This window comes from Salvia hispanica, chromosome 6 (genome assembly GCF_023119035.1).
Source record: "Salvia hispanica cultivar TCC Black 2014 chromosome 6, UniMelb_Shisp_WGS_1.0, whole genome shotgun sequence".
Lineage (NCBI taxonomy): Eukaryota > Viridiplantae > Streptophyta > Magnoliopsida > Lamiales > Lamiaceae > Salvia > Salvia hispanica.
The window spans coordinates 24,734,138-24,748,709 of NC_062970.1; the positions used below are offsets into that span (position 1 = coordinate 24,734,138).

The 14,572-nt window shown below is 36.8% G+C and overlaps 3 protein-coding genes across 4 annotated transcripts; 1 reads left to right on the top strand and 2 right to left on the bottom strand.

The window, feature by feature from the left end:
• The first annotated feature begins 3,314 nt into the window (after positions 1 to 3,314).
• On the top strand, positions 3,315 to 6,501 carry LOC125194161 (G-type lectin S-receptor-like serine/threonine-protein kinase At4g27290). Of its 2 annotated transcripts, none has more exons than XM_048092227.1 (6): positions 3,315 to 4,595; positions 4,713 to 4,850; positions 4,912 to 5,253; positions 5,323 to 5,584; positions 5,656 to 5,812; positions 6,004 to 6,501. In XM_048092227.1, the coding sequence occupies exons 1-6, from the start codon at positions 3,353 to 3,355 to the stop codon at positions 6,307 to 6,309; spliced, it is 2,448 nt and encodes an 815-aa protein (XP_047948184.1). In that variant the 5' UTR covers positions 3,315 to 3,352; the 3' UTR covers positions 6,310 to 6,501. The 2 variants fall into 2 exon arrangements, with proteins under 2 accessions (XP_047948184.1, XP_047948185.1); XM_048092228.1 differs by having other exon boundaries at positions 3,317 to 4,595; positions 5,347 to 5,584.
• Positions 6,502 to 6,704: 203 nt separating this feature from the next.
• On the bottom strand, positions 6,705 to 9,228 carry LOC125194162. The gene is made up of 2 exons (XM_048092229.1): positions 9,005 to 9,228; positions 6,705 to 7,470 (listed from the first exon to the last, which is right to left on the bottom strand). The coding sequence occupies exon 2, from the start codon at positions 7,455 to 7,457 to the stop codon at positions 7,107 to 7,109; it is 351 nt and encodes a 116-aa protein (XP_047948186.1). The 5' UTR covers positions 7,458 to 7,470; positions 9,005 to 9,228; the 3' UTR covers positions 6,705 to 7,106.
• Positions 9,229 to 13,200: 3,972 nt separating this feature from the next.
• On the bottom strand, positions 13,201 to 13,692 carry LOC125194996. Its single transcript, XM_048093205.1, has one exon. It carries the CDS (start codon positions 13,690 to 13,692, stop codon positions 13,201 to 13,203), a length of 492 nt encoding a protein of 163 aa, XP_047949162.1.
• Positions 13,693 to 14,572: the final 880 nt, after the last annotated feature.

Genomic DNA, 14,572 nt, shown 5'->3' on the forward strand with positions numbered 1-14,572 from the left:
CTAGATATTAAGTTGTTTATTATGCTTTAATTATTTTGATTTCTCACACATTATGCTCTATTATTTGTTTCTAATTGCTTTATTTTTATAATATACTCTATCATTTTTATCATTTTATGTAATATTATTTGTAGTAAAACTCGTACTTCAAATACCAAATTCTTACTTTTATTAAATGCTTTGATTTTTATATTATATTTTATTATTTTATCAATTTATATAATACGTTTTAGTACAACTTATACCTCAAATAAAAAAAAATCTTCCTATTTTAAATTATTTTTATATTTAATGGTATTATTTTATTTATAAGGTAAGTAATTGTTATACAATTCCGTATCCCCAAACTAAAAATTTTGGATCCATCACTGTCACTGCAGACTCTAGGTTGGCCTTAATCTAGACTTATTCTACTAATTTTATCGAACTCACGTGTTTTTATGAATCTTAAAACTCATATACAGTACAATATTAAAGATTCGTAATATCTATGTTTGTAATTTGTTGGGATGAACTTTAACTATCACAATACAATATGAAAGATTCTTAATCTATGTTTGTAATTTGTTTTTGTATTTAATCTGGATTGTACATTCGTGATTTTTTAAATAGGTTCTACTTATAGTATATATAAAAAAATGAATACTAAAATTTTGTACAGGTATGAAACAGTCAAAGTGGTCCAAAGTGATTATCTTGCAAATAATTAAGGCCAGTCATCCGAATTCTGACCATCATATTTCTTATAAATTTTCTTCTTTTTTTAAAAGTTTTTGGAGAAAAGGGTAATTTTCACATTAAACATTATATTCTAGATATCTTGCAATTGTGATTTGAATAGTCAAATGATGGAACTTGGAAGTGATGATATCTGTACTGATACATGTTCTATTCCTTTCGATCGAGTTACTAATTAATATGATCATCAATTTCTCAACTACATTGCCACCTATATCAATACATTTACATCCCCATTAAATGCATTGCTTCAGCTCAATTTGTACCAAATATCTCACCGATTTGATGGACAATGTAAATCTACAATACAGCATACAGGTTGTAGAAGGCCATTTAAAAAAATGTATATTTATAGAAATTCTATGGGTATCAATGGGTAAATATAATGCGCTAATTATATGTAAAACCATTTAATAACTAGCAAAAACACATTCAGGACAATATAGATCACTTAAAATTGGAAATAAAGAAACTTTACTCATTAGGAATGGAATGCGTGTGTAAATGAAATGAACTTTTGATTAGAATTACAAGAAATGAAAAGAATCTTAAGTCATTTGGAATGGAATGTGTGTGTAATGAATAAAGTCATTGACTAAAATAATAAAATAAAAATAAAACGATATAATTTTTGATTCATAAACACAAGAAATGACCGTATTGATTAAAATTAAAATAAAAAAATGAAATGACATATCTTTTGAGTAATAAACAGAAGGAATGATAAGTGAAAAATAGTGTCAAAATTAAAGCCTCTTGAGTTTGAAATAACAAATGATACTGATGTGTTACACGGTAGTGAATTCAAAGGACTATGAATCTATAATGGGAAAGTATTTCATGATTATTACCCAAAACAAGATCTCAAAAATTATTATTTCTAAATTATGCATGTAATATTAAACATAATTTATTAATGTTCTACTATTTCAGCTTGTTAATAGGTGAGAGTTTCCTATAACCCAACGAAATACTGACACCATAAGTAATAGTTGTAATTACTACTGCTAGCATTATTATTAATGTAAATTGATTCAATACAATAAATAACAATCATGATGGCCTAATTATGTTATTTTTCACAGAAATTGATCTAAAATATCACAAAATTACATTTTCTGTGTTATTTCCCACGTCGGGTCAATCAACTGACCAGTGTATGTGGTTTTTTATCCTACTCGAAATCAACGTGACTTTTTACATGAATTTTTATAATACTTGCCATAAACTTTAAAAATTTGTCTAAAATGTCATAAATGTTTTACAGTTGCCCTCATAAAATAAGCTTTCGACAGTAATATTGTATTTGGGTCAGGTTCGAAAATAAAGCAGAAAGTGAAGGTTGTAAAAAATACCAAAATTATGCCAAAGTTTCGGGACCAATATCTCAAACAACTGTCTTGAAATAGAAAATTCTTGATAAAATAAAATTAGTTAAATTAACCCCAATAACATGTTTAATTAATTAACCGACATTGGATATCTTAAATACAAGAAATAATTAATAAAAATGCAAACATTATTACTCGCAATTTTGCATTGAGGTGATAGATCAACATAAATTTCAATAATGGCACAAGTTAATATTGGTTTTAGCTAAGATTAAATTATGACTAAATTAATAAGTAGCTCGATGCGCAAGTTTGAGGTGAAGCCTCAATTTAATACTTCTTCCGTACTATCAAATCAGTATGCGATAAAACTAATAATTATAATAAATTGATGTGAATCTAAGTAGCACTAAAACGTCTTTGGAGGAAGGCAAGAGAAGCGCCAAAATCGAAATTGGGGGGCTGATTCAAACCATTCTTTTCCAGTCAAAACGATGTCCAAATACTCATCTAAGACCACTATAATCTTCTTCATCGAAAGAGCTTCGTGTGAGTACTTTGTACGACTCAATCGGAGCCCAAATGAAGAAGTCATGACTGTTTTATTGCGGTTGCACCGGCGTAGTACAAACCCAGCAACCTGCCGGCCTTATTCTGGGATTTCAGCATGCATTTCCAGGGAGTCGCCGGCTTCGTACACTAACGAATCCAGCGACCCGCTGAAATTGGAACATACGCCAAATTCAACAGACGGGATTTCGAAATATCTTTGACACTCTTCCCATCCCTTCTCCCATTTTTAAATAGGGTCTTTTAAATTTGCTTTATATTGTAATAGATAATGTTATAGTTCGGTTTTGAGTGTCTCCGTAGATAGTCCCTCCCCATGTTAGGTGAGATGAATGTTTGGAAATTCCATAGCCGAGGCTATGGTTGCTTTGTGGTTAGCCTGGAGTTAGTCACTTAGTAAAAGTGGTCCCCGCTCTTGTCGGATATTAGAAGAGGAAGCAACAACCGTGCATGATCAAGTGAAAAGCAGTCCGGGCATCAAGTAGGACAGGAGGGAACAAACGGGCTTTGCTCAAACCGCGATATGGGAGTTCATTTTATTCATTGTCATACCATACTGCATCTAAGGACCCAGCCATTTATTGTAATGCTATATACAAGTACGTAATGATTAATCAGTGGTCCTTCCAATAACATCATATGACAATCTACAGTGACTATCTTTCAGAATAAAAACAGAGAGTAGTAAAAAAAACAACAGCAAGCAGCCAAGCATGATTGAGTATCGTGATAAATTCGCCTCTTTACTAATCTCCTCTCTCATTATCCATACAATTTCTGCTGCAACTCATTCTTTCAGCATCAGAGATGGACAAACACTTGTTTCCTCCGGCGGCATGTTTGCACTCGGATTCTTCAGCCTCGGCAGCTCCACAAATCGATACCTCGGCATATATTACAACAACATTAAACCCAACACATACGTCTGGGTTGCCAACAGAGAAGCCCCGTTGCCGACAAAATCCGGCTCATTAACAGTGACGGAGTCAGGAATTTTACTGCTTCGAAACGAAACAAACGGCACTGTTTGGTCGTCGTCATCCACAATGAGAAAAGTTCATAATCCCTCCGTAGAGTTATTAGACTCTGGGAATCTGGTGGTGAAAGATGTCGACAACGATGTACCTGATACAGCTTTCCTCTGGCAAAGCTTTGATCATCCCACCGACACGTATCTGCCTGGGATGATCAGCTTAGGGTGGGATCTCGACACGCATGTCGAGACCTACTTGTCGTCATGGCGGGCCCATGACGACCCGGGTCCAGGTGAGTTCACTGCCCACCTGGACCCGACAGGCTATCCGCAGATAGTAGTGAGGAGGGGTAAAACCGTCAAGTTCCGGCTAGGGCCGTGGAACGGGGTCCGTTTCAGCGGCTCCCCTGGGACGAGGAACAATCCGACGTTGAGGATGAACAGGGACGAGGTCAAGTACGGAGAAGACAACGTGGAAAAGTCGGTCATCGCTCGTCTCACGCTGAGCCTGGACGGCGTAGGGGTGCGGTGGATATGGAGCAACGAGAGCAAGACGTGGACGACGCACAATCTGGAGGCGGACGCGTGCGACACATACAACGCGTGTGGCGCGTACGGCATGTGCACAGCCGGAGACTCTCCCATGTGCCGGTGTATGGAGAGGTTTGTGCATAGGGATGAAGGGAATTTGTCGGTAGGGTGCCTGGCGAGGACTGCGTTGGCGTGTCGGGGAGATGTGTTCTTGAAGTACTCCGGGATTAAGCTTCCGGACGCGCGGAACACCACATATGATGAGCGGAAAATGCTGCCAGCGGATTGCGAGGCCGAGTGCTTGAAAAAGTGCTTGTGCACGGCGTACAAGCAGTTGGATATTAGGGAGGAGACGAGTGGGTGTTTGTTTTACTATGGGGAGTTGCTTGATGTTAGGACTATGCCTGTTGGTGGAGATGAGCTCTACATCAGAATTGCTTCTGCTGACTTAGGTAACAATTTATATCACAAATTCAAACCATCTCATATCGGAGAATTAGAAAATATGCAAATACGCACGCGTTGTTAGAATGAGGCCTTATGATAATATATGTGTTATGTTTGGATAGGAAAAGATGCACATCCGAAACGAGTGAAACTCGTAGTGAGTCTTGCATCGATGGCGGTGGCTGCGGTTCTTCTCTGCCTTGGCCTGATTTTCTTGTGTGTTTGGAAGAGAAAGGAGATTTCAAATCATTATAATGAAGGTATGAATATTGTGATCAACAGTTATGGGGAAAGAAAATTAAAATAATTATCATTTTGCAGGGAGATTTAGTGGAAGCTTAGGCCATGATGCAGATCTTCCATTCTTCAACTTATCATTAATCTTGAAAGCTACAGACAACTTTTCAACAGACAACAAGCTTGGGGAAGGTGGATTCGGACCTGTTTACAAGGGTGTTCTTGAAAACGGACAGGAAATCGCGGTGAAGCGCTTGTCCAAAACCTCGAAACAGGGAGTGGATGAATTGAAGAACGAAGTGATCTTGATAGCTAAACTTCAGCATCGGAATTTGGTGAGGACGTTAGGATGCTGCGCGGAGGGAGAAGAGAGCATGTTGATCTATGAATACATGCCTAACAATAGTCTTGATTTTATCTTATTTGGTAAGCCCTTTCTTGTTAATTAGAAATTGGCCATACATATATCAAAGGAGAAGATACCAAGTAATGTAGCGATAAGCAATATGTTTATTACAGATGAAGCAAAAAGCATGTCTCTTGATTGGAGAAAAAGATTCAATATCATAACTGGAATTGCCAAGGGACTACTGTATCTTCATCAGGACTCGAGGCTGAGAATCATCCATCGCGACCTCAAAGCCAGCAACATATTGCTGGATAACGAGATGAACCCCAAGATATCCGACTTTGGGCTGGCCAGGAGTTTCGGTGGGAACGAGACTCAAGCTCAGACACGTAGAGTTGTTGGAACATAGTAAGAAATACATACTTTGTTTTGTACGTATTGAATGTATTAACCGTGACATTGCTAATCTGGCGGTGCAGTGGATACATGTCACCGGAATATGCAATAGACGGGATGTTCTCAATCAAATCCGACGTGTTCAGCTTCGGTGTTCTAGTGCTAGAAATTGTGAGTGGAAAAAGAAACAGAGGATTCTGCCACGAACAAAACCAAAGCAGCCTAAACCTTTTGGGATATGTAAGTATAATTAGCACTAGTGAGCCAAGTGAAGCAGTTATTGTTCGCAAATTTTATATTGCCGTAAAGAGAAAACTGAAACCACTACATAAGTCTCATAAGCATCTCCTCCTATCGCCAATTGGTTTTAGAATGGAACCATATGGATTTCTTTCGGTTTATAAGTGAAATGTGTGGTTATTAACATGCAGGCGTGGACTCTATCCAAAGAAGGAAGGTCATGCGATCTAGTGGATCCGTGTCTAGGAGGTTTGTTCGACTTGTCTGAAGCCCTACGATCCATCCAAGTGGGGCTATTGTGCGTCCAGACATGCCAGGAAGATAGGCCCAGCATGTCAGAGGTGGTTTTCATGCTTGTTAACCAGGTTGAATTGCCTGTGCCCAAACAACCCGGTTTCTTCGCCGGGAGAGATGTGGGCGCTGGCCGGAGTTACAGTAGCTCGAACGCCACTACTTCCGACAATCAAGTCACCATTACCTGGAGTCAGGGTAGATAAGAAGGGAACTGCACACTAGAGTCAAGACTCGAGTGTGTTTAGAAAGATCATGTTTTTTGTGCTCTTAGACATGTAAATGTTACTATTAAAAGTCATCACAAGAATAATGTAATTGTAAAAATCCAAGCTGTATACTTAAATATCTTTCCACTTTAGTTTTATGCACTTCGTGGAGTGGTTTTTTAAGCTCAATTTTGTCCTAGTTTACGCATGATCATAGGCTTGATTGATTTTCATCTACAAATAATTCTCTATGTGAAAACACACAAGAGTCATCTTTGAGCAGAAAACAAGAGCATATAGCTTCACTATTTGAATAGTGAAAATCAATCCTCTGGCTCTATGGGTGTCAGCATATAGATACAATCACAAAGAAATTCAAAACTTGCACCAACTAAAATGAGAAATTACCAGCTTTATCTTTATACCTCTTACACTTCCACTTCCACAATGCATTCTCAAACTTTCATTGTCAGCTATGCCTATATAACTTACAAGCCACCATATCCCCAGCAGCTCACAGCATAAAAATGAAATTTATATTCATCATAAGACGATGGCAAAAGCAAGCGTTCTAGTTTTGCATTCAACCGCAAACAAAAGGCCAAAATCAATGTTTTCACCTCATAATTCATGTGTAAGATCTGTTACTTGAATAGCATATCCTGGGAATGTAGCTCATATGATCTAACAACGAGCGAAAGTGTACGTAATTTTGTACCAGAATCTTCTGTTTCTCTGAACTTGAACATAAGTTTCCAGAAGAACATTTATCTTTCAAGAGTAGCTTACACTGACTATTGGTTAGCTTTATCAACAGATGGCGACTTGGGTTTCGTCGAACCATATTTTACTGATCTCTCTACAACTTCAGCAGAGCTAGACGCCTCCTCACGTTGTTTACGGATCTTCTCTTGGAGAGCTCGAACTCTGTCTTCAGTTTTGCGTAGAGCTCTCCACCTGTAGGTCAGCCATAAACCAAAACCTCCGTATACAAGAATATAAGAGCCCCATACGTAGGGGTAAGCCTCAACATCTTCTTTGGTTTTCCTATACCGCTCTTCAATTTTCTGTAACCACCCAACAGGCACAGGTTGCTCAGTTTCAGTATCATGTAACGTATCTTTTGTGTTTGGGTTGGTCGTCATCTTCTGCTTCGGTCTGGCATTGATATATCATAAATATTAATACTGCAATTATCCTATCACTTGATATTCACAATATCTTTTAATAGGTCCGAACCCATCAAAATTATACTCATGGGTGAAAAACTATACTCCCGCACAATAGACTAACAATTATAGAAGGAAATGAATGCATCCCAAATGGCAAATATTCTCCCCATGTTCACATGGCATAAGCATCCATGAAACAAACAACACTAACCACAGCATGCTAACAAGAAAACCAAATACACAAGTCCATAAACGTTGGAATTCTCTTTTCTAGTAAATGGACCAATCACAGATTATAAAGAACACACCAAACACACAGTCAGATTATTAAGACTATAATTTAAAGTACATTATAATTTTCCCCACACCCCCACAAAAATAGTTTCTATTATTTCATAGAAGTAATTTCAATGTGTGTGACTTCCAAAGCTTTCCAAATCAACATGTCTAACTACCCAAGCCCAAACATATAAGATGAGAGTGGATTTTCGTTTGTCAAGTGCAAGGTACTAGTAAAACAGGGGCGACCCCTCTAGAGAAATGTATCTCTCTCCTCCCTCACTCAGTGTTGTTAGGCACACACTGAGGCGATGAGGTACAAATTTGGGACGCGGGGCAAACTGGGGCTATGGCCAATGAGGTGAAAATTATCCCCCGGATCTCGCTCCCCCCTCCCAGCTTGGGTTGATTCTGGTGGAGACCCGTGCACCCTGCGGCCCAGGCGCGTTTTGAACAACAGTACCCTCACTACTCTTCTAAATCAAGTCATTGTTAATTTTAAAACACTAGTGTACTTAATAATTTGCAGGACTGTGTTTTATGGTCACTACAAATGCACTGGGCGAAGTTTGCAGGAGTCAAGAGAGCATGCTGATGAAGAGTTCAAGCCTATCTCTCAGAACTTGATTGACGGGATCAGTAATTGATTCTCATTTTTACACTTAAGTGACACATTTGTTGTCCCACTCTAAATGAAACTTTTCAAAATATAGAAACATCTATCTCTCTACTTTTTTCCTATCTCTTACTTTGTTCTCTCAACTTTACTCACAAAACAACACTACCTAAAATCACGTGCCAAATTAGAAATGTTCCACTTAGAGTGGGACGGAGTGAGTATATATCATACAAAATACTCCCCCAGCCCTCTGTAGTTGAATCACATTCCTTTTTGGATTGTTCCACTTTAACCGAGTCATTTAAAACATCTGTTAAATCTCGTACCGAAAAGAAACATCTCTACTACATGTATCTATATAACCCCTCTCTATTTAAAAACTATTGCTCATCGTGTATCAGCTATTTTTGTTCACACCGGAGATAAGATAATGCACATTACTAGTAATTTTTTTCATTCTTTGCTCACACAAATTACTAGTTTAAAATTAATGTATTGCGCCTAGCAGCGTAATAGGTTGAGAGTTTAATCATTTATTAATGACATGTGAGAGTGGTAATCCCATGTTTTGGAGCTCAGAAATACAGAAATACAACATAGTAAAACGAAATAATAAGTTCACCTTTGGTTGGCGAGGGTAAGATGCGGCTGAGACGGCGTAGCTCGCGGTGGGGCGAGCGTCGAGGTGGCCGAACTCGCGTCGGGGCTGAGCCGGAAAGAATGCGATGAGGCGACGAGAGAGTAGAGTGAATGTGAATCTGAAATTGAGCGGAGCGAATGTGATTCTGTGAATGTGCGTATGAGAGCAGAGAGCCGTGAAATTCTGATTAGGGTTTCTCCTTTAGGTGCTATGTGGGTTAGGAAAAAAAAAAATCAAAAATTGAATATCCAGACCAAACCAAAATGAGATTTTGATATTTGGTTCGCTTTTTGGTTTGGTTAGATTTTAGAATAATATTTTTGGTTTTTCTGTTCGGGCAAAAAAATCCGAAATATTAAAAAATTAAATTATATTTTAATACTCCTTTCGTCCGGCATTAAGAGTCCTGGTTGACCATTTTCATCTATCTGGCATTAGGAGTCCTGGTTAGACATTTCCATAAAAAATGAAATAAAAATATTATAAAATAAAACACTAAAAAACACCAGTAAAAACACATACAAAGAATAAAGCAAATAATAATGCAAATGGGTCACATATTCCATTATCACACACTCCAATTATTACACACTCAAACTTGTTTAAAACCCGCAGCCAACTCAACCAGACTCCTAATGCCGGACGGAGGGAGTATTATATAGGGATATGATCAGTTGATATCTTTCTAAATTGATAACTGACAACTATATCAACAACGTATATTGTGGATGTCAATACAAAGACATTTGTATGTCAACTAAATATAGTTGAAATCTGACATTTAATTTTACCTGTCAACTGCATTTAGTTGACATACAAATGCCTTCGGATTGATATCTGTAACGTATGTTCTTAACATAGTTGTCAATAATCAATTTAAAAAAGTTATCCACCAAATGCCTTCGGGTTGACCCATATTACATATATATAGGGAGGGATGTATTGAGATGAAAATTATTCTTAAAGTGACAATGTACCACCAACCTCATGTTGTCATGTGGCACATTATCCTGTATTATTAGGGGCGTATCCTGCAATATTCATTAGTATGCATTTTGGATGGATTTCTACAGATTGCAAGACAGTGGATTGCAATATAGATTGTTGAGTTTTGCATTATAGACATAAAATGTTTAATTTGCATTATATATAGGGGTATGTTATGGTGACAGTATATACATTTAAAATTGCACCGGAGTTAATGCACAATATATACAGGAAGAGAGATAAGGAGAATGATAATTAAAGACTTAAAGTAATGTTAGTGGATAGTGAGACTCATATTATTATTAGTGTTTAATGAGTTATAATGGTGGATCATAATGGTATAAGTAGTAAATAAATTGATATATAAGGGTAATGAGCCGAAGATAATTTTTCATAAAATGGAAATGCTCATATTTTTATGGGACGAACGAAAATTTATAGTGCACATATTTCTATGGGACGAATAAAGTACTATTATACTCTATAGGACTGTGATCAATACCAAACCAGTCTTAAATCTTAAATGTCGAACAACATCATTATAAGATAACCTGAAGTTCATTATAATGAACTAATAAAAAACTTATTATGAACTTTTGATTTTTAAATTATGCTAGATGATTTCATTGTTTTTAAATCTTTGATTTCCCTATAATGAACTACAAATAAAGTTGTAATGAACTCCGCATTATTTTATAAGGAAGTATTTGGCGTTTAGCGTTTAAAACTAGTTTAGGTATATAATACTAGAACACATACTATATACTCTCTCAGTCCGTGAATTCCCTACAAACTTGTTTTCCTAATTTTAACGCATCTATATTGCTCATGCCAAAAAATATTTCGGTTTTGTTGGTTCCCCACAATCGGATCCTCCGAGTGGCGATCCACACTTCGAATAATTTCTCCGTTTGGGCATAGTGTAGTTATGACCGAGAGTGGCTTCGTATTCGTTCAGAGTTTCTTCTGGATTTTCTTCCTCCTTCGGGTGGGTCTCCCTAATTTGGGATAGCGATTGTGTCGAGTTACCGGACCCGCACCGAAAAGTGTGCCATAGTGGGAATCGACGAGCCTTGAGTAACCTACGTCAGGTAATATGGAGACGACACGTTGCCACCGTTGAGTAAGCTCAGCATACGATTTCAATCGTATGGTCCTTCGCCAGCCATATTTGCAAAATAAGAATGAAAGCTAGAGAGAAAATGAGTGAGATAAAGAATTTTGTGAGGAAAAAATAATTTGATGAATGAGGTGTTTAAAGATGATTTTAGGATGAGTTTTAGGATAAAAAATTGGAAAAATTTAAAAGAAATGGAAAAAATTTTAAAACTGGGGAAGAACGGTAAAAATAATGGTTATATTGAAGTGGTACAATTTTATTAATTTTATGTTTTTTCAATTTTTTTAGAAAAAATAATTTCCAACGGATTGGGGTCGCTATCTAGTCAATGCAATATCAACCCAACCAAGTAAGGTCAATCCTAATCCAATCCGAAATGGTCGGGTTCTTATCAGGACCCAACCATAAACTTCGTGAGTGTTTGCGTGAATTATCGTATAATGTCAAAAATTGGCATCCCTTCTGTTAATCTGAGTAAGTTACTATACAATTTAGTTTGACACGACTTGATAACGATCAGAACATGATGTTACATAATTAAAATTTGATATTAAACTATAAAATCTTATATCACACAATTGAAATTACTTATAACATGATTAAAACCTTAACACAGTTTAAATCGGAATAATGATAATAAAGTAAAATATATTTTTATTAATAAAAGTAATTATTATAATAATATTATTTCTTATCGGATAACAACCCAATCCGACCTAACCCGAACCCTATTCAAAATCTTCATGTTCTTATTGGGATCCGATAAGGACCCAAACCAAATAAGTTGTGACTCAAACCCATTAATTTCATGATGATTCGTATATTATAGTATTTTATCAAAAGTTGTCAGCCCTAACTAGGATTATTAAAGGATGGATCATAATGTCTATATACTATAGGGGACTGTTATATTGCTAACTCAATACTTAATTGCAAACTACAATTAAATAATAGCCCTTAGTATTGAAATCAAGGGCCTAGATCATCAGTCCCGGAATGTCAATACAATCAACAAAAAACGTAAATAAGGGTATTAAGGTCAATTTACAACAAATTAGTTATAACTAACTTTTGAAAAGTATCACATAGGGTTTTCATCTATGCAAAACTAGATTTAAATACAGAAATGCAGAATAATATCATGCGTAGGGAATTTTTAGGTCATAGCTAGTCTATTTTTAGGTCATACTAACAAATGCCACGACCGCCCTTCTAGGGTATGATAAATGCGGCCGATCGCGACCTAGGCGGACTTAAATGCAACAAAGAACATAGGCTAGGGTTTCATTAAAAGGGTTTGACCAAAGTATTTAATGAACAATTAAAATGATAAAAGTAACGGCTTAGCAATGAAATCCAATGAAGAATAGATATCAAAATTTATGCTCAAAACGACAGGGGCTTAATGTGATCCAAAATGTATCATGTCTTAATATTCTAAACAAAATGATATAGTTTCAAACTCAATCAAACGATAAGAAGTTTCATGTTTCAGCAGAAGCATCCAAGAGAAGAGTGAAGTCATGTATGGAGACACAACTACACTCGGAGTTTCAAAATGGCCATATTATTCAATTGACTTGCTCAACACCGCCAACCGTTCGTCGCCGCTCAACCTGCACATAGGGAAAACACATGCAGGGCTGAGTACTATAAAGATACTCAGTGGACTTATGCCGAAAACAGTTTTATCAAAATATTATTTATCATGCCATTTTCAAGTGTCCATCGGGATTTTATCTTTAGAAATGCCCGAGGCACCAAAATATTTCCTTAATTCAAAATCACGGTCGCGCAACCATTTTTCTCATCGAAGTTTACCATATCCTCATTCTACATGACAAGGAATGCGGCCGCAAACCAGGTCACTAGACCGGCCAACCCGTACGCCGGCACACGGTCTAACATTGGTGTACACTAATCCAAGTAGAGTTTGCGGCTCTACGAGGATCCGAATTCGATTTAATTAATAGTGGCAGAGCCACAAGGGATAGGCACGACAAGACAAACCACTGCATGACAAACACATATTTCATTCTCATCAATAAAGATTTAGGACGCTGTCCTTATTTTAAAAGAAAAGCCCACCTCGACGGATCATTATCTGTTGGGTTTCTGGGTCAACTTTCCCCCCCGACAAGTGAAGTTTATTGAAGTAGCCAAGCATGACTAGGGCATATACCCCCACGTCTTGGCCCTCTTCAAACACATCATGCCTTAAATGCTTCACAGCGATACCAGCTCTTATCTTAGAGGACTTTTCTTCAAACCACGTGGGCTTGTTGACCAACGGCCTATTGGGTTTGTCAAACCTCTCAAGGGCATTGCCAACACTGGCCAAAACGAAGCCCTTGAGATGACATTCCGCGGTATGCCACTGATCACGAAACTCCTTGTCCTCTCCTTGTAGATGGTATGTGGGCGGACGATCCTTGCTGAGAATCAATTTCAAGTCATTGATCAAACGATCAACATCAAGTTTACTTTTCCATTCCTTAAACAATTCAGAGTCATGCTTCCTCGAACTAAGTATGGCATAGTAAATATCCCAAGTATCTATCATCTTTCGTTCAAGCTGAGAACAAATACCAATAATATAAACATGTAAAATTTCAAAGAATTGCAATAACCACAAAACAATTCATCAATTTTACATCCACAAAAATCAAGCACAAATGTTCTTCTACTAGGAAGCCGAGTCTTATTCATGCAAGAAATTCATTATTTTTACTGGCCACAATGTCGACAGATAGTCCAGAGACCATAAGAATGGCATGGCTGACTAACAATGCTAAAGCGTATAACCATAAAATTAAGCACTAAGGATTCTTTACTTGTGCGTGAACTCCTCTAAAGAAAGGTCGAACCGGACAAGCACCTCCTCCTATAGCTCCCTCTAAGCATTATTAAAATACAATCCTTATAATTTCGCAGCAATATTGCTCCGGTAAAGACCAGTCGCGATATTACTGAAAAACTAATTTTACGATTTTAATAACCTTTATCTAGAGAAGTCAAAACTTACGAACTGGTAATGTTCCTCCCGTAAAGACAGGTCGGTCACTACTTCGCACTAATACCAATTTTATGGAGGCCATATACAAACGTGTTGTAATTATCGCTTCATATTTTCTTGTTGGTGGTTTTAATAGTTTAATTATCACTTAAGCAGATAAGGCAGATATCCACATTCAAAAAATAATTAAACATGTACTAGCTATGCATGCAAGGCAATAAGTACATAGGCGATGCACGAGTTAAACTAGATTTTAACAAATAAAATCATAACTCAAATTAAATATCCATCTTTCATCAATAAAACATGTAAACACATTTACATAAGGTTCACATAAACATAATGACGAAACTTGATCATTTAATTAAGCATCTTAAAATAAATAGATAGAATTAAAATTCTATCTTCACATAAACAAGATTATCTA

Coding starts and splice junctions, on each gene's coding strand:
- LOC125194161 (XM_048092227.1), top strand. CDS start 3,353: ATGATTGAGTATCGTGATAAATTCGCCTCTTTACTAATCTCCTCTCTC. Junction 5,585..5,655: donor CGTAGAGTTGTTGGAACATA/GTAAGAAATACA, acceptor CTGGCGGTGCAG/TGGATACATGTCACCGGAAT. Junction 5,813..6,003: donor GCCTAAACCTTTTGGGATAT/GTAAGTATAATT, acceptor ATTAACATGCAG/GCGTGGACTCTATCCAAAGA.
- LOC125194162 (XM_048092229.1), bottom strand. CDS start 7,457: ATGACGACCAACCCAAACACAAAAGATACGTTACATGATACTGAAACT.
- LOC125194996 (XM_048093205.1), bottom strand. CDS start 13,692: ATGATAGATACTTGGGATATTTACTATGCCATACTTAGTTCGAGGAAG.